This window comes from Schistocerca serialis, chromosome 2, assembly GCF_023864345.2.
Source record: "Schistocerca serialis cubense isolate TAMUIC-IGC-003099 chromosome 2, iqSchSeri2.2, whole genome shotgun sequence".
Classification (NCBI taxonomy): domain Eukaryota; kingdom Metazoa; phylum Arthropoda; class Insecta; order Orthoptera; family Acrididae; genus Schistocerca; species Schistocerca serialis.
In genome coordinates, this window is record NC_064639.1 from 456,086,356 (window position 1) to 456,109,194 (window position 22,839).

Sequence of the window (22,839 nt, forward strand, 5' to 3'; positions counted from 1 at the left end):
TTCATGGTGCATTTGCACATGATCATGAGCCATCCAAACACTGTTTTACAGCTATTCACTGACACAGTCTTTGTAGCAACATATTTATACATATCATAATACACAAGAGCGATGTCCTGTATTAAAAAAGGTATAAGTCACAAACACTGAAGGGCAATCATTATAGGTAGTTTCAAACAGTTGATGTTGATGACACGTATAACATATTGTTGTACAGTCAGAATTTACCAGTTGGTAGAAAACATTAAATAAGTGAGTTAACATGCAAATCAGTTAACATACAAAAAATGTACTCAATGGTTCTCTTATGCGTAAAGAAAGAACTGTAGTAGCAGAGTAAAATGAATGCTTATTGCTTTCAGGATAACCATTCCTACAGAGTAGTAGGCACTTTCTAGCAGACTTGCAAGAAGCATAGCGAAGTCTAGCTATGATGGCTTATCGTGATTTACATGCCATGAAGTTTTCTTCTCTTCAGCATCTGGAATGTCAGATGTTCACATCAGAAAGGATGTATGGACAAATGTTTATGCACATCACATGGAACTTATGTACACATGTTGGCTGTCAATATTGGAAGGTGAAACTTAATTTGGGTTGACTAATGTCTTACATAAGGCAAAACGTAATGCTGAAAATATCAATGGGACAAAGAGGCTATGAAAAAATGTATATAGTAGTAATAGTTTTGAGTGGTGATCATGTGGCAAAAAATGCAACTGCCACCTAAAAATATATGTATTTACCAAATAAGTAGTGAGTAAACCTGGCATGCCAGTGGTCCTAAAAATATAAATCCTTAGATACCCAGTTTACGGTAATAAACATCATCATTATCAGTGTTCTGCCAAAAAGGCATGTTTTCACATGGTAATTCTCCAGGCTGTCCGGTCTTCTGCCATACTCTTCAGGTCTGCATAATTTTCTCTTTCGTTTATGTCATCTATCATCTTGTATCTCCTTCTTCCTCTCAGTCTCCTCCCACAAACCAATCCTTCCAAAGCATCTGCAAGCAAGCACTCCCTTCTCAGCGAATGTTCCAACCAGTTCTTTTTCCTTTCTCTTACAACCTTCAGCAGACATCTTCTCTCACCAACCCTTTCCAATACTCTTTCATTATTCACTCTTTCCATCCATCTTACTGTCTGCATTCTCCTCCACATCCATATCTCAAATGCTTCTAACCTTTTTTCATCCTCTCGTCTCAGCGTCCTTGTTTCTGCCCCATATAGCACCACACTCCAGACAAAGCATTTGCCAAGCTTTTTCCTTAGACCTTTATCTAATTTGCCATGTAAGCGTCTCCTCTTTCTGTTGAATGCCTCCTTCACTATGGTATTTCGAGTTTTCACCTCCTTGAGGCATCTCAAGTCTTCAGTTATTGTGCTTCTCCCTCATAGTACAATAATGACGATGACAGTGTGGTGGTCATCTTCTTGAAGATTTTTACCATGCATCTGAAGATTTGACATAATGTTTCATGATTCACATAGAGGGAAATAGGTGTACTTGAAGCTCGCAGAAATAAAATACTTTTCTTCCATGAGCTATCCATATTTAAATGCACTTACTTGGCTAATGGCAGATTGTCCTACTTTAATATTGGACAGTCTGCGTCTTGTACTGATGACCATACTCTTTGTTTTTGCTGTGTTTATTTGCATCCCATATTCCACACAAGCTTCATTCAGATCTTTCAGCAAGTTATTCACTGTCCGCTCACTTACTGCCGCTAATACCATGTCATCAGCAAATCTTATACATTCTATTCCAATGCTGCTTCCTTCTGATATTCCATTTCCAATCCTTATCCTTACTTTCTGGTGTAAGTATAGATTCTGTATCAGTCATCTCTCTTTCCAATCTACTCCTTTCCTCTTCAAAAGTCATGACTGTGAAGTCATACCGACACTTAACAAATCCAGAAAACTACTGTACCCATGTGTCAAAGAGCTTACCAAAAGAAAAGTATTTCAGCCCTCAGCAGAGTCATGGGATGACATACATTTTACAAAAGTGAAGGTTTGGAATAAATTAGAAAACATTGTGAACTTACATTGACCTCGGTCAAGTGTCGATGTGGTGCTGAATGCGTGAGTTTGGTCTGATCACTGAAATATGTGAATTATGGCAGGGAACCACTGCCCTGGGGCATAAGCGATGAGCCTACACATCTCAGCCTTGATAACCCAAGTATGCACACATGACACCACACAACCCTGAAGCAACATGACGAACACTTTCACTGCAAACTTTGTGATAAAAAATGAAACAGTACTCCGAACTCGGACAGTCTATCTGTAGCTGCAATACCAATGAACTCACAAAACGCACATGCAGCATACACCACATGAGGTACATGTGCTTAACGATGCCAGTAGCAGGCAATGATTATACTTCAATTAGAGGAGCAAAAACTTTGAGTTTCAATTGCACTTATTGTAAACTATTTATAAACATAAATGTACATATTATAATGCTGACCAGTTCTGGTCAAAGAACAAATTAAAAATTTGGCTACCAATAAAGGTCTTTTGTACTCATACAGCCCCAAAAATCACATTTTAAAATGTTTAAAAGATACAAAATTTACTGCGTCATTGTCATCCAACAAGAGCTGTAGCTCCATCTCTGACTCCACCATCGACAGGAATTCAGGTAACAGTCTTCTTTTTTTTATATACTGTGTACTGCTGTCCAATTATGTGGACCATGTCAGTATACAGTAGGAGGGTAGTTGTGTAGGTACCTATAAGGTTTATCTGCATAGGAAAATGAGACGTACTAATTGATACAGGTGTCAGTTGAATGTGCCAAAGATATATTAATTTATATTATGCCGCATTGATGTAGGCTGAGAGGCTGATGGAAAAATTAAATATTCTATACCTTCAAATTTTTTAATAACACCACTCTTGTTTTGATGCTTGTAACACAGCTCTTCTCTTCTCATCCACCTTGTTGTATGGACATACCTTGCTTTGTATGTGCCTAACAAATAAGAAATGGATAGCTCATGGAAGAAAAGTATTTTATTTCTATGAACTTCAAGTACACCTATTTCCCTCTATGTGAATCATGAAACATTATGTCAAATCTTCAGATGCACAGTAAAAATCTACAAGAAGATGACCACCGCACTGTCATCGTCATTATTGTACTATGAGGGAGAAGAGGTAGTTATCATTAATAGGAGGAGAACTTCCAGAGTTAATTATTGCATGATACTTGTGTGAAAGAAAAAACTTTACCAATCTTCTGGTACTGTTGATTACGGTGTTATCGTCTTACCTCACTCTCCAACCAAACTAATTATGTTTATACAATTTATGCTACTGAATTCATAATAACATAACTATTGTATAATAAAAATATGAATCATTTTATTTCAAGCTAGGGAGTAAATGCATAATTTTGCTAATGTGTGCTGGTAATTCTTTTCTCTTGTCCAATTTTCTGAGAAAGAATAGAATCAGTGACACCATAGGGAGTGGCTACAAATGGACTCACCAAGTGCACATTCATAGGGTGTGAATAAAAAATGCTTGTGAAAGTTCTTAACCAAATATTCAGATTTTATGTATTAAAGGAACTGTATTACACACTATGTATAGCTTAAATTTTATAGTCTGATGTACAATTATGTTATTGGATTTTTTGAAAGTATGTATTTATTGCTGTATTTTTCAACGACTTGGGCAGGTTCAAGAATATATTTATGTATAATATTACAAATGTAAATGTTTAATCACAATTTCACTGGCAGTGGATTATGCAATCTGATATTTCTAAGGTCTGTCTGTATAACTCAATTGCTGGATGGGGGGAGGGGAGGTTGATCTAATAAAGCAAAGTGGCAAACTGCTACCATCCCAACTGCTGTAATTGAATTCCTTTTAATATTTGAATTTTTTCATTCCATTTCTTACCCACTTTTCACACAGTCATCTATGTAATATATATTGGTGACATATACATAAATATTTCAAATCAGTAATTAGTATGAGAGTCACTTAAATTCATAGTTTAAATTATTTTTTTGGTTATGTTGATTCCATTAAGGTACGTAGCTTTCAAGAGAATATTATTAATTAAAGGGGCTGGATATCTGACGCTACAGTAACAACACATAGTGGGAAAATATTGTGAGGTATTTGACAGAATCTGAAATGTTGACACCATTCAGTTGAAAGTAATCACTCCACTCCCTCTGAGAATTATTTCCATTTTCACAAAACTAATTAACTTAAGAGATAACTGACACTGAAAGACTATACCACCATAATTGCTATTTCAGTTTCATGTCTGTGGTTGGTAGATTCTGTACTTTAACACTGCATTTTGTTGCCATTATTTTTATGAACAAGGGGAGATACTGTGTTAATTGATTAAGCCACTAATTAAGATTTTACCTATTTATCACAATGCGAAATAAGTTTCAAGACAGTTATTACACTCATAAGTATGGTATTCCCTTTGTTGATGCACAAAATGTAGCTATGCATTTTTAAAATTTATTAATCTTCTGCGTATTTTACACATCACATTATCATCTTGGTATAAAATCCACTCTGAATTGAATAATCACACCTAGTAATTCTTCTGAACATTACATAGCTTCCAAAATCAGCAAATATCTTTACGATAGTCTTTATATGACTGACTCCACCCCAAAATAGACAATCAGCACTCGAGTGTTAACATGCTAACAGCTATGTAGAGCCTGCATCTCCATAACACCTTTATAACAACTAAGTCAGTTCATATGTAATTAGTCTGGGCTCAGATACAGCAATGGTTAAATCTATGTACAACTAGCCCACAAAAAGCCTCAGACAAAACAGAGTAACATCTTGTATTAGACTCCCAGGTGTGCTAGTAAACATGCAATATCTAAATTTAACTGTTCCATGAAACTATACTTACCGGATATTTTAATTATGTTGTCACTTCCTACATGACAAAATAGTGTGCACTGTTCCTTTTATTATCTTACCACTGTGTCACGCCATTGTTATGTTCATCAGATATTTTGTCACTTCAATGAGACGGTGTAATCAAGGGAATGTTTGTATGTAGAAGTTTGAGGTACCTAGCTGTGTACGACATACAAATGCGAAACTGGACCTGGTCACTGCATAATTTACAGTAGCAATAAATGTGGAAAGAGCCACATAACTGTAAGAACTGTCATGTATATGTATTTTGCACAATCCTGGAAAACACATTCCACATATTCCAATGAGACATCGAAATGCATGACAGTCTGAGGACAATACAGGTATGTGCCATCACACCCTCATTTGTTATTTTTCTTACACCTAGTGCTTCTAGCTTGTTTAATAGTATTTCCTGGTCAACAGTGTCAAAAGTCACAGCCAAGTCTAAGAACATGCCTGTAAAATAGTCATCCTTGTCAAGAGCTTCAAGTACCACTTTCGTGAACTCTGCAATATTCAACATTGTACTTCTTCCACTTTGGAAACCAAAGAGTGCTGCATTAAAAAAAAGTTGTATCTAATCAAGTATTAATGTTTCATTTTTTAAAGAAGCAGACAGTTGTGAAACAGGACTGTGGTTTTCAATATTCTCTGCAATAACTTTCTATAGTAAAAGCGTAACTCGCTTTAGATACTCTGGAAAAATACCTGAGCTAAAGGACTCATTTATTATGTTCGTTAACAGGGCTTGTATGCTGTATACATACATCTTCAGAACAGATGCTGAAACTCATCTACACTTGCTGACTTTTAAGTTTTCAATTTCTGTATTGTCTTCGTAACATTCTGACTTCAGAGTAGGAGTAGTAAAGCAAGCTGCAGCAAAGATCTGATGAGAGATGAGGGAGTAGGATGAACATTGTTTAAGGTGAAACTAGATGGTGGTCCAAGCCACAAATATATTGGAGACTTATCTTTAAACTATGAAATCACTGTTGTAGGCGTGAGGAATCCAAAAGGTCAAAGAGGTGAGGTAAGTACCTAGATCACGAACACTGTGCTTGACAGCATGTTCAGCAATTGAATATTGTATACTACTGGTCTCAAGAGTTCTGTGGCAGTTCATTCTTGTTGGATATTGGGTGTCAGTCATACCAACACAAAGGACTAAAAAGAATTCCAAGTCTATTGGAATGTGATGTGTATATTCTCCATTGTTACTCTTCCCTTCTGGCTGGCTGAAGTAACATCACATTCTCCTTCATTTCTGAGCTACTAAATTCAATGTCAAATTCAGGATCTCTATTGCAGTCCTTTTTTGAAAGCTTTGGCTAAGTAACAATACAGGAGAGAGGCTGAAAGTGTGCATTTTGTTCTCAAGTATCCAGAGTTCTGGCAGTGGTATATGGAGTTCTAGGGACTACTTAAGGTGTTTTATTATTGTTCCACTCATATGAATAAGCATGAGGTAAGACATCCTCTTTGAAAATGTAACAAAAAGAGATGACGATATCAAATGAAAAATTAAACCAAGAAAACTGTTAAATTATGAGAAAGAATTTTCTTTCTAATTCAAAAGGAAGAGCAAGTCATTTGGCACTCAACTGTAGTAAGGATGAGAGCAGACAAAGATGAAGGGCAGGGTATCAAAGAGAGTGAATCACAGTTACTACACTGATAAGCGGTATGCAGCTTCAGTCCAGAGAAGTTGATGATGGAGTGTGAAGTAGAAATAAATTAAAATTCTTTAACATATTGATTTTTTTCAAATTATGTTCCAAAAACTAAATTTTTTATTAATTAAAAACATCCCATAATAAATGGCATTACATATAGACAAATACAGATAGCTTTTAAAGCGCAAAATAATGAGTTACAAAATTTTGAGGATCACCAAAAATGAAATTCCAAGTATACTCATGCACTGGACTTCCTGAAACTTGTAGTCATTTTTTTAGTTTCCTTGTTGCTATGAAGTCTAACCATGTATTTTGCAATGGCTTTCTGTGAACATAAATGCTGGAGGAGTTGGCTGGATCACAGTGGATATATTTATCTTGTACCACTGATGAGCAATTGTCATTCAACAGACAAAGTGTCACCACTTTCAGCCTCTAATGAAGTAACATCACATTCTCCTTCATTTCCAAGCTACTAAATTCAATGTCAAATTCAGGTTCTCTATTGCAGTCATTTTTTGAAAGCATTGGCTTAGTAAGAGTACAGGAGAGAGGCTGAAAGTGTGCATTTTGTTCTCAAGTATCCAAAGAGAGACACAGTAAAGATGATATCTAGTGGCAACCACCTCAACCAAAACATTACAGCCAGGCTACAAATGTAGGACTAATGCTCTCAAGAGGGCCAAACACTTAAATATAAGTGCTGAAGCAGATATAAGTGGGGTTTTATGTTTTTGTTACTTGAGGATACCTAGGATTTTACGTTCCTGCCAACATAATATAAATGAGATAACACAGAGTTTTAGGTTAAGGGGTTAAGAGTATGGGAAATAAATATTAAGAACTTGGATGGGAGAAAATGAGAAAGAATGGAAGAAGAAGAACAAAGACAAACATTAAGAGCAATAAAGAAATTATTAAATCAGAAATAATAAATAAAAGAATACAACCACTTTCCAGAAGTCTGGAGCTGGGAACTTGCTCTCCAACACATCTTTACATCACAATACTGTCATGGACACTCCACCCGCTCCTTTCCCTCTTTTTATCTTTATGATATCTTTTCTCATTAAAGTGGATACAAATTTCATTATATTGTATACACTATTTATTAGGAATATTTTAATTATTGCTTTTACTTTTCTTCTTAATTCTATTCCCCCCTTCTTTCTCATTTTTTCCTGTTCTAGTTCACAATTGCAATATTTATTCCCCTTCCACTTATCTATCTTGTTCTAGTTCACAATTGCAATATTTATTCCCCTTCCACTAATCTATCTTTATTTCTCCTTCGTTATGATCATCTCTGGATTAAAACTGGCATAGCACTTACCAATCTACTATTCCTGACCTCCTCCTGTCTTTGAAGTACCGTATTTACTCGAATCTAAGCCGCACCTGAAAAATGAGACTGAAATCAAGGAAAAAAAAATTTCCCGAATCTAAGCCGCACCTGAAATTTGAGACTCGAAATTAAAGGGGGGAGAAAAGTTTTAGGCTGCACCTTCAAATTGAAACAATGTTGGTCCATCGCAATATGAGACACAATTTAGGTCGAATGAATGACGATACAGCTACAATAGTTTGGTTCGAGTCGTAAGCTTAGCAGCTAAGCTTTCCCAGGTAGCCACTGCTATGTGTCAGGCGCTCTGTCCGTATTTATACGGGTACCCTTCCTTTTTCACGTGCTTTGTCTGGTTTGAATTGATTGCTTATTTTCTTTGATCTCATAAGTGCCGTTCTCTTTGTTATAGATGTTGACGTCACTCTAAGCTGAAGATGCTTTGTCGCATTCTGATAATGTTTACGGCCCGTCACCGCTCGCGTCATGGCTTGCTTTTGTGCGTGCTACCGCCGCTTTTTTTTTTTTTTTTTTTTTTTTTTTTTTTTAAGTAGTGGAATCGTCTCATTAGCGAAACAATGGCAAGAGACTGCTATTTGTTGTTACTTACACTGCTGCGTTCTTTGATAATGATCGACAAGAACCAAATAATAGACTGCATATGATAGATAGAAGATCTGAACGAGAGTTTAGCGAAAATTCTCCGTTTGAAAATCTTTGCAGATGTCTCTTTAGTACATTACATTCTGCACAGAAATTAGTCATCTTAGATTTAAAAATCTAGTCAACTGCCGTGCTTCATTTCTGACTCTATCACTATTACGCATAAGAATAATACGAATATAAACATGACATGTATGTTCTTCTGCGTTTGCTGTTGTCTCACTCTAGTTTCGTAGTTTATTAGGCAGACAGAATTTAAATGGGATAGCAGCAAACATGAAAGAATACATGGCAAAATGTTTATATTCGTATTATTCTTATGGTGAAGAGAATACTGCATGTGATTCAAAATTCTTAAAAGTTCCTATTGGCAGCTGTCTCTTCTCCCAGGTAGGAAAAAATTCAGAACGTAGAGTTGGCCATATTGACACACATCCCTAACAGTCTTGCCAGTCGGATTTTCGTAGTACATTGAAACGTTGCAACATTCGAAGATGAACAATACAGAATTTGTATTTACTTCGATGGATAATGTATGAAAATGCAGTGGTCGAAATTCAGGGCAGAGGAAACAAAGCTCGTCTTCCACTTTTTTTTTATTTATTTATTGACGCAGAAGTTTTGGCGCCAGTATTTATCTTTGTGCCTGCAAAGCATGCCTGTATAGCGCTACATATATTCGACGGCAAGTTGTGGCAGCACATACCAACATTTTTCAGAACTTCCGCTTACTTTACACTCGATTCTAAGCCGCAGGCGGTTTTTTGGATTACAAAAACTGGAAAAAAAGTGCGGCTTAGATTCGAGTAAATACGGTATCATTCTTCACCTTTGTTTACCCTCTTCCTCACAATATGTGGGTTCCTCTCATTCTGATGTCTGAGTGATCTGCTCTTCATTTCAACCTTCTGCAACTTGTCCCTCTCTCCTCCTCAAGGAAGAAACTAACAGTTCCAAAAGCTATGGTACTGCTGTGTACTTTTACTTTTAAATTTTTCTGTCAGCTTTGCTCTCTGAAGTACTGGCCACAAATTATGTCTCATAATTTAACAGTAGATGATGAGTGTGATTATAGAGATTTGTGGACTGTAAAAAAACTATTTTTGGAGATGTGAGAATGATTTCTGGTAATACTTTTTTAATTTCAGGTCTTGAGTTAAAAGTAATCACAAGGTTGGCATAGTAGCTGACCTTTATTTGCATTTGTAGGAAATGGGAAAGACATCATTTCAAATTAATTTATAGCTGCAACCTATTAAAGCTAGTAATCCTCTTATAGTTCTGAGAAAAAAGAAATAATAGTAAAACTAGTAATATTCATACAAGTAGGTTGTCTAAATATCTAATATTGTTTGCAATGTTTAAAGTGGCATACCTGTTTTCCTGGATTATCTGTTTCATTACTGGTAAAAATTTGTCAAGCTGAACACTTCCTGATGTTTCTTGATCTTCAACTGCAACAAGAATTTCTTGTATTTCTGCTTCAGTTGGACAACATCCTGAAGAATTGTAAGTGTTATTTTAATTGCCTATCTCCACTATAACATTATGCATATTTTTAGTACTTCGTCTTGAATATTAACTCATTCACATAAACACAAATGAATAATGACTATAACAAAACATCATGAACAGGTACTTAGGAAACTAGTACGGGTATATTTATACTTGTATGATGATAGTAAGGCACAAAGTATACACAACAAGCTGTTTGTGTGAGAATTTTGACTGCGTGGTTATGAGTCACCACTGACTTTAGTACGAAATATTGTCATACATAGTACAAATTTATTTGAAATTAATGTTTTTGGTCCATATGTAAAGCAGCTTGAAGTTCATCCATGGTCTGCCTTAACAAGAAATACAATGTTAATTCAGGATATAACATGTTACAATTTACTGAACATCCGTGCCTGTTAAAGAAGTTGTCCACATGTCATCTTTGCGTTTGTATGCTATATTACACTCATCTCTGCAGTAAATTTGTAATGCATCAGTAACTAACTGACAGAACTTTTGTCCAGATAATGAAATATGCTATACCATCTAAAATCTGGTGAGATTTGGATTCATTTTCATTCATAAATTATATTATCCATAACTATGGGCTTTCACAGACTTTTCCAGGCAAACTTTTGTCATAAATATATCTTTATGTTTATGTATTGTATGTTTGCATACTGTGATGCTGCACTATGAAGATCAGTTTGCTAATATATGACAGATAATTCTAATAAAACAAAACTATATCATGTACTATAATTTTTCCATGTAATTTTTAATATCAGACAAAATATGTACATTACTATTAGTATTTTTTATGTGATACTAATGATACTCAATAAATATTTCATTATAACATTAAGTTAACAGCATTAAGAATATTTTTAAATCTATAGAAACTTGAAGAAGTTGGCACACTTGACAACACTTATTAAATTAAAATTGAATTATAATATGAAAATGAAAGTTACATAAACAATATTTTGACATGGAGAACATTCTGGAGGCAGCAAGAATAATTATCAAGATTTATGTTATCATTGTTTGGTGCCTTCTACATCAGACTCATTTTGTTATTGAAAGACTTAACATCATGCAAAGCTCTTTGGAGACAGTGGTACTGAGAAAGCCAATGAAACTGTTCCGTGGTTTTTATATTTGATATGAATTTGTGTTTTCTTGTGGTATGAAACTGTGACTATGATTGTGAACTGATATGTGTAAAATGGAAATGAAACCATTTATTGGGAAAACACATGTTATTGCTTCTTGCCTGTTGCAATAACAACCCAGGACCTGAACTGTTTGGTTAATAATGAGACAGATCCCTAGATGAACTGATACCATCTTGAAGTTAACTAAACGTTTTTTCATTTTTTGTTATGTCAACTGTCAACTTCATAAGAATGGAAATATAGCACTTGTTCAGTGGTTTACATTATTTTGCAATGATGTCACGAAGAAAAACAGCTGTTTTTGATTGCTATATTAAGGGAAGGGCATGACAAGTTAAAGATTTTTTATAGCATAACTGGATCATCTTGCAAGTCCTGAAAGACACTGGTACAACTCTTTAACCTTATCAGTTTGGATACTGTACATTTCATGTTTGAGATGCCCCCTGACAAATAAATCCAGTCAGCTAATTTGAAAAGCCAAGGTACAGGCCCTGCTGGGCCTATCCATCTTGGGCCACATGAGCAGCTTGTAGTGAAATTGTGTGCTTATGAAATATCATCTCACTTATGTGACTGGATTTGTGATTTCCATTCAGAGAGGTCACAGTGTGTAGTAACTGATGGAAAGTGACTAAGTAAAACACAAGTGATTTCTGGTGTTCCCCAAGGTAGAGTTAGAGGCCCTTTGCTGTTCCTTATCTATATAAATGATTTGGGAGGTAATCTGAGCAGCTGTCTTAGACTGTTTGCAGATGACATTGTCATTTATCAACTAATAAAGTCATCAGAAGATCCAAACAAATTGCAAAACGATTTATAAAATATATCTGTTTGGGGCGAAAATTGGCAACTGATCTTAAATGATAAAAAGTGAGGTCATTCACATGAGTGCTAAAAGGAATCAGTTAAACTTCAGTTACATGATAAATCAGTCAAATCTAAAGTCTGTAAATTCAACTAAATACCTAGGAATTACAATTGTGAACAACTGACATTGGAAGGAACACTTAGAAAATGTTGTGGGGAAGGCTAACCAAAGACTGCGTTTTATTGTAAGGACACTTAGAAAATGTAACATCTGCTAAGGAGTCTGCTTACACTACACTTGCCTGTCCTCTTTTAGAATAATGCTGTGCGGCATGGGATCCTTACCAGATAGGATTGACGGAGTACATCGAAAAATTTCAAAGAAGGGCAGCTCGTTTTGTATTATCCTGAAATAGGGTAGAGAGTGTCACTGAAATGATACAAGATTTGGAAACAAAGGCATTTTTTGTAGCGGCGGAATCTTCTCACAAAATTCCAATCACCAACTTTCTCCTCCGAATGCGAAAATATTTTGTTGACACCGACCTACATAGGGAGAAACTATCACCATGATAAAATAAGAGAAATCAGAGCTCGTATAGAAAGATATAGGTGTTCGTTCTTTCCACGTGCTATACAAGATTGGAGTAATAGAGCAGTGGCGTAGCACATTCTCCAACGATGGACAATGGGTGAAATTTGAGCCCAATTAGGTGGAGGGAGAACTGAAAAAGTTACATTTCAAGTACATTTGTGCTAACTAGAACAAAACTTCGTAGTGAAGTCAGAAGCAGTTCAAAACCATATATCCACAATTATCTCACAAATGGCCCATTTTTGGATCCAAGTTTACCAAAATGTTTTTGCTTCTATTATCTTATACATTCACCACATTTTCTCTGTCAATTATGGTACACACTATACATCACTTGGCCTATAGCAGAGCCCTGTCTAGGGCCCTGACACATATAACACTCCCAAGGGTTGTCTCATTACATCATAGAGCCACACATTAAGGAACAAAAAATCCTTTAAGCACACAAATAATGTCCACTTTGCACACCTGTGTAGCTGGAAGTAAATTGTGTCACAGATGCAAAGTTTGTTTATTGACCAAAGTTTGTTTATTTTTCTTTGTATAAAATCATTCATTTCCAAATTAATTTAAGAAATCAGCTTTAGCAATAAGATAATAGCTGACTGGCAGTAGTGAAGAATAATACCAAAGTTCATTCTTGATGAACTACCTTTGTTTCATTTACCTGTTCATTTCTCTGAATTTCCAAATTGCTTTTTTCCTGGAGAGTAATGTCACTTTTCTTCTTACCATGACAGGAGGAAGATTGTTTTGGCCAAAATAATAATCATACTGAATCACATTAAATTTTCATCAGGGTAAAGCATTACCTGTCCTGCCATCTTGATGATTCTCTGTATTTCTGTAACGTACACCAATAATCCACCCACCTGATTATTTGTGAGACCAATATAAAATAAAATTACAACACTGTGCATATCTTAAAGCCACTGAGATAAGAATATCAACTGTATTATCACTTGAAACATTTCTTTAATTAATCTTAAGGAAGTCTCAGTACATTTAAAAGAGACTTCTTTTGGTTGTTAAGGGATCTCTGGGAAAGATAATATAACAAATGTATACTTATGGTGAGGAGGACTACAAGAACTGATAGTAAATCAATACTTCTAAATAGATGTGATGCAGAAATGTTATATTGGCACATGGCTTTGAAAGAGGGCAGAGATGGGAATGTTTCAATGTGCTTCACTATGGAAGGAATGAGAAGTACATACAAAGTGTGAAAACAAAAAAAGAAAGGACAGAAAATAAACATAACTCTATAAGGCTGGCTGAAAGAAAGTCTGTTTCTGCAATCATTCTAGTGATTTTTTATTTATTATGTCTAGTATTAAATGTGAAATTTTTATTTTAGACATGTAATCATGTGATATATTTGTGGTAGTAGCATTAATTGTAGTAGTAGTAGTAGTAGTAGTAGTATCACCCCTTGTCAAGTAGTCCCCACATGACCATTTCCAAATCTGCCTGAAATTTTATGGGAAGGGTCCACAATGTTTTGTATGGATATGTACATAGTTTCAGCTTGATATTTCCCTACGTTCCATTTCTGCAGCTCTTGTATATAGAGGTTCCACGCTTGCACCACCTACACACATGCTGAAGTGCAAACTTCGGGTAACTTTTATGAAAAGTTTCTTAAATTACAAGCCCCTACTTTCACATATTTAAACAACTTTTTGTTCTGAATTAAGAATATATTACTTATTAGATTTTTAAATACATCTAGTGACAGCTGACAGAAAATTTATTGTGCAGCTAGGAGAGCCCAACTTTAGCCAGCAATAAATTGCAATTTTAAAGACATATCCAGCCAAAAATTGTTATATGACATTCAGCCATGCTGTCTTCTCGCGTTTTTTGTACAACAGCCTCTGCCCTTCTCTATCCAAATATATGCACCTGCAAATTTGATGAAAATGCTTTGAGGACCACATTTTTTGTAGTTGTGGGGACCCATATTTCAACTGTATGTTATTTAATCTTTTTTATCTTGCTGTATCTACAAAGAGTATTGTTTAAGCTTCAGAAACTATACAGTTAAATTTTAGACCCATGCGTACTAATGAATGAAATGACCTCCAAAAGGTTTTGTAAATTCATGAATGAAATTTGTTTCACATCATTTAAGGCATTATTGAAAACATGGTTAAAACATTGCCAACACATTTTTACATTCCTGTTGCAGAAATATTTGATCTTGTGATTATCTCACTCTTGCACAGTGTTCTGACTGAACTAATTTGTGTTTTGTGAAACGAACCAAGAAGTGCCTGAAGCTTGTTTTTTTAATGATCAAGACTGCTCTGACTGTCATATGCCTTACCATTTTGTGATAGTACAAGGTGTACAACTTTGCTTCCACTGTTTGCCGATAGGTGGCGACAGTGGTAAGTAGTGGTCGAAAAAAACAGATTGCAGATGTCAGGCAGTTAGCTTGGATCTCAGTCAACATAATCTCATTCAAACATTAGTCGATTTGTGTCTGCATCATAAAGTTGTTCTTGATTGAAAATGTCAGTTTATGAGCCTAATTCTCATCATTAGGGGAGGAGTTACAGTTTTGTTTCAATATGAAGAAAACAGCGGATGAGTCTCATCAAATGTTCTCAAGTATATATGGTAAGGATGCTATTAGTGACAGAACATGTTGTGAGTCGTTTCAACGCTTCAAGAACCGTGATTTTTATGTCATAGACTGTCATAGTGGTGGAAGAGAGAATGTTTTCGAAGATTCAGAATTGGAGGCATTGCTGAATGAAGGCTAGCGTCAAACTCAAGAAGAATTGGCATGATTAGTAGGAGTGACACAGCAAGCCATTTCAAATATCTCAAGGCTATGGGCATAATTCAGAAAGAAGGAACTTGGGTCCCGTGTGAGCTGAAACCAAGAGACGTTGAACAGCATTTGTGTATTTGTGAACAGTTGCTTCAGAGGCAAAGACAGAAGGGATTTCTGCATCACATTGTGACCGGGGACGAAAAATGGGTTCATTACGATAACCCTAAATGCAAAACATCATGGGAATATCCTGGCCATGCTTCCATGTCGACAGCCAAACCAAATATTCATGGCTCCAAGATCATGCTCTGCATTTGGTGAGACCAGCATGGCGTCGTGTACTATGAGGTGTTAAAAACCAAGTGAAACAATCACAGATGCTCATTATTGAATGCAATTAATGTGTCTGAGCAAAGCATTAAAAGACAAATGGCCAAAATACAGCAAGAGGCACAATAAAGTGATTCTGTAGCACGACAATGCTCGACCCCATGTTGCAAAAGAGGTCAAAACGTACTTGGAAAAATGGAAAGTCCTAAATCACCCGCTGTATTCTCCAGAGATTGTTCCCTCTAACTATCACTGTGTTTAGATCAATGGCATGTGGCCTGGCTGACCAACACTTCCGATCTCATGAAGAAGTCACAAACTGGATCGATTCATGGATCGCTTCAAAAGATGAACAATTTTTTCGACATGGGATTCGTACACTGCCTGGAAGATGGGAGAAAGTAATGGGCAGCAATGGAAAATACTTTGTATGATACATGTGTAACCAATTTGTTTCATTAAAGCCTCTAATATTGGAGGAAAAATGGCGGAAGCAAAGTTGTACACCTTGTAGAAAGTCAGTTTGACCCAGCAAAAGAAATGACAATGTTTGATGAAGAGCTTTTAAAACTAAGATCGCATCTTATTTTACAGAAGAGGCTCAAATTTGGTCATACCATGAGGCCATGCTGATCACAAAATTTCAGTTTCTGCAAAATACTTGGTGAAATCTATTTGGGCAAAACTAATATAAAGTTAAGAATGGTTTATACCTAATTGATATTTCTCATGTTGAAAAGTTGAAACTGCTTTCCCTTTTTGTATACAGGTACTACGTTAACTAATTTTAGTTTATCTGTGTAACTTGACAAAACTCAGGACAATCAATGCAAGGCAGAGATTGAGGTCTTTTAGTGGTGGGAGCTGTGTGGGTAAGGCGGGCTCACTGATGAAGTTTTCGAGTTTTGCCAGCAGCTTTATCCCAGGTGTACACACACAATAACAGCCTCAGAATCAGCAAGTATGAATGTCTACTGATTTAATGGATACAGTTTACATTTGCTACACAGTGAATACTTCACTGGCATCTCTTGGAGACACACCTTTACAGCTTCAATGAATTCGCAAAGGGGAATGAATGGCTCAAATAAAGCAGCAAATTCAGAAAGCATAAGATTCCATCATCATGGCTATAGCTGTAGATACTGGTGTGAGCTCCACTGATGTTGTGGAAAGCTTTCCCTCAGTTGATACTAGGCAGAAATCTAATCTGCATCTGGATCACATCTCCATGACTCTGCTGCATACATTTTCAATAAGGTAACACAAGAATTAAAAAATCTGAGCAGTAATCCTCAAGTCTAAACTGAAGAATTCCCTCATGGCTCATTCCATCAGGGAGTTCCTGCAAAAAATTGAAGCCTCTACATCTACATCTCTGCAAACCACTGTGAACTGCATGGCAGAGGGTACGTCCCACTGTACCAGTCATTAGGGCTTTTTCTTGTACCATTCACATTTGGACCATGGGAAAAATTATTGTTTAAATTGCTGTGTGTGTATTGTAATTAATCTAATCTTATCCTCACAATCCCTATGGGAGCAATGTATAGGGCAATGTAGTATATTCCTAGAGTCATGAGTTAAAGTCAGTTCTAGAAACTTTCTCAGTAGATTTTCTCATGACTTTTCTGTCTATCTTCAAGAGTCTGCCAGGTCAGTTATTTCAACATTTCAGTGACATTCCTCTGCAGGTCATACAAACCTTTGACCATTCGTGCCCCCTTTTATGTGTACTTTCAATATCCCCAGCTAGTCCTATTTCCTATCCTATATTCTAAGATGGGTTGCACAAGTTATTTGTAAGCAAACTAACTTGCAGACCCATTGTGTTTCCCTAGTATTCTACCAATAAACTGAAGTCCATTCTCTTCTTTACCCACAACTGAGTCTATAAATCATTCCACTTCATGTCCCTACTAAGTGTCACATCCAAGTGTGGGAGTCTACAGATTCCAGCTGTGACTCACTAATATTATAGCCATGGGATACTATGTTATTTCATTTTGTGAAGTGCATAATTTTACATTTTTTGACATTTAACACAAGGTACCAATCATTGCACAACTTTCAAATCTTATCAAGGTCTGACTGAATATTTTTATAGCTTCATTCAGACTGTACTTTGTGGTACTTCATTGTAGACAGCTGCTTCATCATCAAAAAGTCTGAAGTTACTATTAATGTTGTCCGCAAGATTAATAATATACAGCATGAACAGCAAGAGACCAAAACACACTTCCCTGGGGTGCACACAAAGTTATTTCTACATCTGTTAATCATTCGTTGCCCAAGATAACATGTTGCATACCCCCTACAACAAAATCCTCAATCCAGTCACATATTTCGTCTGATACCCCATACAGTCACACTTTCCATAATGAGTGTAGGTATGGCACTGAGTCAAATGCTTTTCAAAAATCGAAAAATATTGTATGTACCTGACTGCCTTGTTCCATGGCTTTCAGGATGTCATGTGAGAAAAGTGTGAGTTAGGTTTCACATGATTAATGTTCTCAAAACCCATGCTGCTTGGCATGTAGTAGATCATTCTGTTTGAGATATCTCATTATGTTTGAGCTCAGAAAATGTCCTAAGATACTATAGCAAATTCCTGTACTGATTATGTGAACATATACTTAATAGCTCGTTGTTTGCAAAGGGTTTACGTAAAATTATTTTATTTTTTGTTAACTGTTATGATTTCAATTTCATATACTGACACATTACATGACCACTGAGACTTGCTCCTTAGTTTGTTCCTATAGAAATAGACATGTAAAATAAAAATATATATAAAAAACAATTAAATTCAAATAATGTTATTTTAAGGCCTGCAGGTGGGTGGATGGTCATTCTAAAGAACTGACTACAACATTGGACCTCAAATGTCAGCTGTGTGTCACTTTAGTGCCAGCTATTCTACAAAGGTGAACATGTTCATCTATCAGCTTGAAGTTGTCAGATATGTTTTCGCTGCCTGGCAGCAGGGGGACCAATGTACACACTTAGAATCCAGGTGGAGACTGTTTTCAAGTGTGACTTGAATAATAATGTAATTAGTAAAATACTCTAAATGAAACAAACTCTGCTGACAAACACACTTGAGGATGTTGGAATTAATTCAAACTAAAGATATTACTCACAAATGGAGAACCATGTACAGCTCCATACTTGATGCAACAGGCACAAAACTACATACATAACACTTATAAACAGTTAGCATAACTTACATAGGGCTCTATGACAACGTGCACAGTTAATAGAAGACACATAATCATTGCCACATAACAAACAAATGCACTTAAGAACACAGAACTATTTTCGAAGAAATAGGCAACTGAATATTATCAGAGAACATATGCACTGTGCTCCCTTCATCTCTAACTTCAAAAGTCAATAACTAAATAAGTATCTGCTGTCACAATATTCCACTTCCACCAATTTCCCCAGTAGTGAAAGCTCAACATCCTCTGCTGCAACTCGGCTGAGGTGATCACCAGATGCTCATTCCTCTCACTGTCCAAGAGAATAACATCACTAACAAACAACGATTCTGTGAGAAATGTTTCCGGAAGCTTAACTTGTTCGCCAACCAGTGGGTGAGATAAGTTGGTCAGCCATGGCTCATGTAGTAGAGGATGTGCCCCAAGGTGGGGTTTCAGTGGCTGTGATGGGGAAACTGTCCAACATATATTGACATACAAGCACCGGCACTTCTGTTGGTCAAAATCAGGGTTCAAGCCAGTGGAGAGAGTCGAGCCAGTGGAGAGAAGTGAGAACACATCAGCACTGAAATGCTGCATTATTGGCTTATATTAGATGGTATAATTGTATGTACTCAGGAACGATGCCCAGCACTGGGGGCATTGGGCTGTCCACTCCCAGAGGCTGGAGCACGCCCCGATAATGTCACCAGCAGCTTGTAACGTGCAATAAAAAGAAATGAAATTTTTTTAATGGCAAAAACTATCGCCAATGCTCCCTTTTCAATCTTGGAGTAGTTGTACTGTGGAGAGGTCAATGTGTTTGGTGCTACATGTTATAGACTGTCCAGAGCCATCATCATTACTACGCATCAAGACTGTCCTGATGCCATAAGGGGATGCGTCACCTGTCACAACCAAGTGGTGACTGGAGGAGAATGGCGTGAGGCAAGGGGTAGATTTCAGCATGGTCTTCAATTAAGAGAAATCCTGCTTGCAGGTGGGATTTCAGCTGTAAGGCACACCCTTTTTACACAAATTGATTCAGAGATTGCCCAATGTGGGATAGGAACTTGGCATAATAGTTGATTCTGCTGAAAAATACCAGCAAATAATGCACTTTTTCAGTGGGCAAGGAGTCTACTGCAGTGATATTCCTATCAGTAAGCCTGATTCATTCTTTGGTGAGCCAGTGCACCAAATACTCCACATCCAGCTGAAAAAACCTGCACTTCTCTAAACAACAATGCAAGCATGCTTGCCACAGGGTCATAAAAAGGCTGTACAGATTTTCTATATGATCCTGCCAGGAGGATCCTGTGACAAGGAGATCATCCATGTAATTCACCAAGCCAGAATATGCTACATCAGCTGTTCCAGAGACATTTCGAAAATTGTGGGGGGGGGGGGGGGGGGGGGCAAGGCAATGCCGAATGGAAGCCACTTCTACCATGCAAAAGGAGTATCAATCACAACAATTTTCCATGATTCTTCATCTGACGGTAACTGGAGGTAATCATCAGAGAGGTCAAACTATGATTCCTCCTCTGAGGGTAACTATAGGTAATCGTAAGAGAGGTTCATCCTGGAGTAATATTCCCCTCTAGCAAGTCCAGATGTGCATACATTGTTTGATTTATCAAAAGAACAATGGGACAATATATTTCTGATGACATAGAATATTTTTCATTTCGTTGTATAGTGTAGAACATGAAGTGTGTATGACTATGTTTACTGTGCTATTTTTTTATACGAGTTCCTTATGTTAAAACTTTGATTTTGTTCCTGGTGATCTTTCAATTGCTTTTATTAAATGTATTGTGTGAAACAGAATGCAATAGGCAGAACTGTTGTAAGAACTGTGGAGCAAGAGAGGTATCAATAATTGACAGGTCAAACAGTGAAGGAGACAGTGGCAGTTGGCCTGAAAGCATGGTGGTATGGAAGCGAGTACTGTGTGTGGTAATGGTGTGCGATTAATGTGATATTAATACTGAACTTTCTTGTGTTAGACCGGTTTGGAATTTGACTTTATGATGGATACACTAAACGGACATTGTATTATGCAAATGCTCTTGGTTTTTCCGGAACGATGCCTGTGACAGTGACGAGGCACTCGTGAACAGGCAGTATTGTCGCCAGTTTAGAATTGAGCTGCATTACATGAACTGTGAATTTAATATTGCTCTTTTCTTCACTACACCGTATGATGTGTGCTAAAACACTAACTGCCAATGTGGAAACTGTGAACTGTGTTGCTACGTAAGTGACTGTTTTTGCGGGAAAAGTGTTATTATGAATCTCGAATGTTAACAGTAGATGGACTGTTTAGCTTCGCAATTGGCAAAGTATAGCAAGTGGAATGTTAATTTAAACACAATGTGGACTGTGCAAAACTATTGGGTGAGGAAGCTGCAGTTGAACCAATACAACCTTCAAGTGCTGCATAAGCAGTTACTTTGTTCCAGCCTACGACAAATGGATGCTATGGCACCTATAACCACCGCCAGCCGAAACAGAATGTAAGGATATGTGATATTTTAATGCCAAGGACACAACTGGATGAACTTATAGGATTCATATCAGCAAACTGCTTCTACCACCGTCACCACATCACGCCGACCCTGAGCAGCTAAGACCTAAAACATTCCTCTCTTCAAGAAACACAAATGTAACCAATTTAATTGCCTTATGCTTTGTAATAGACTATCTCTTAATGTTTGCCTCTATAAGTAAAAGTAGTGTATTGTAAAGACTGATCACATTCACTGATTGTTGACCCCACCACTAACAGTAGTTATTGCCATCATTTATTTGTTTTAATTCTTCAAAGTATTTGCATTAGTTGTTACATGCGTTGTATGTGTCTTTTGGAAGGGCCTGCTTTGATGTGTATCTGCAGTAATTTAGACAAGAGAATTTATGTGTTGCACTGTGAAATGTGGCCAAACATGCAAGTTCAGGCATCTGCCATTGATTTTATTTACACCATTGGTTCAAGTTAGTGTACTGGAGGGAACTTTGAATCTGACAGTTGTCAAAGTATGTGATCTTTGTTTACATGCCACTTAATGTCATATTCCCATTCATTCTTGTTTAGATCCAAATTTATCTGGGTTTAACTGTTAAGTAGATCAAATTGCAGTACACTGTGTCATTATTTATCAAATTAGCTTCAGATTGATTTACTGTTTTCCACTATCAAAGGATTTTATTAACAGGAGTTTAACAGGATTCGGAAACTTCTCATATAGAAGTGTCCTGGCACTTGTAGATGGGATGGGAGCAGGTTACACAGGTCTGACGCACTGAGCAGAGAAGCCCCTCTTTGTCACAGTGCATGCAGGGCCTCAGCCATCCTCACTGTCCGCTCAGGAGTGAGCAGAAAAACATTGCAGGAATGAAGGGAGTGGTCCCCAAAACCATCAACAAGGGGTGACTGTAGGCTTGTATGCCATGGTGATGTCAGACAATGATGAATCACAATGTTGCTGCAACCTAGGATACGTCCTATGCCTCTGCAACGTAGGGGTGGAATGACTGGTGATGTGTTAGCCGCCACAACCTGTGGCCTCGCAAGAGTCGTTTGTTAGCAGCCTGCACAATTTCAAACAACTGTGCAATGTGTAAGATGTCCTCCAATGGTGGGTTATCCAGTTTCAATGGTGCTGTGCAGATGTCAGGATCGATTGTAGGCTGAACCATGACATTTTTCAGGCCAGTGACCCAGGAGCAGTATGATTGTCTATGCTGTTTACAGTATTGGTGAAGCTCGAGCCTGGATGCAATTACATGATATCTCTGGGAA

The 22,839-nt window shown here is 36.9% G+C and overlaps 1 protein-coding gene across 1 annotated transcript in view; it reads right to left on the minus strand.

The window, feature by feature from the left end:
• LOC126456082 (dynein regulatory complex protein 8) overlaps positions 1-22,839 on the minus strand; it is a 110,416-nt gene that overhangs the window by 36,606 nt on the left and 50,971 nt on the right. Inside the window, exon 4 of the mRNA XM_050091838.1 lies at positions 10,000-10,123. Within this exon, the coding sequence (XP_049947795.1) occupies positions 10,000-10,123 (124 nt within the window). The remainder of the gene's footprint in view (positions 1-9,999; positions 10,124-22,839) is intronic.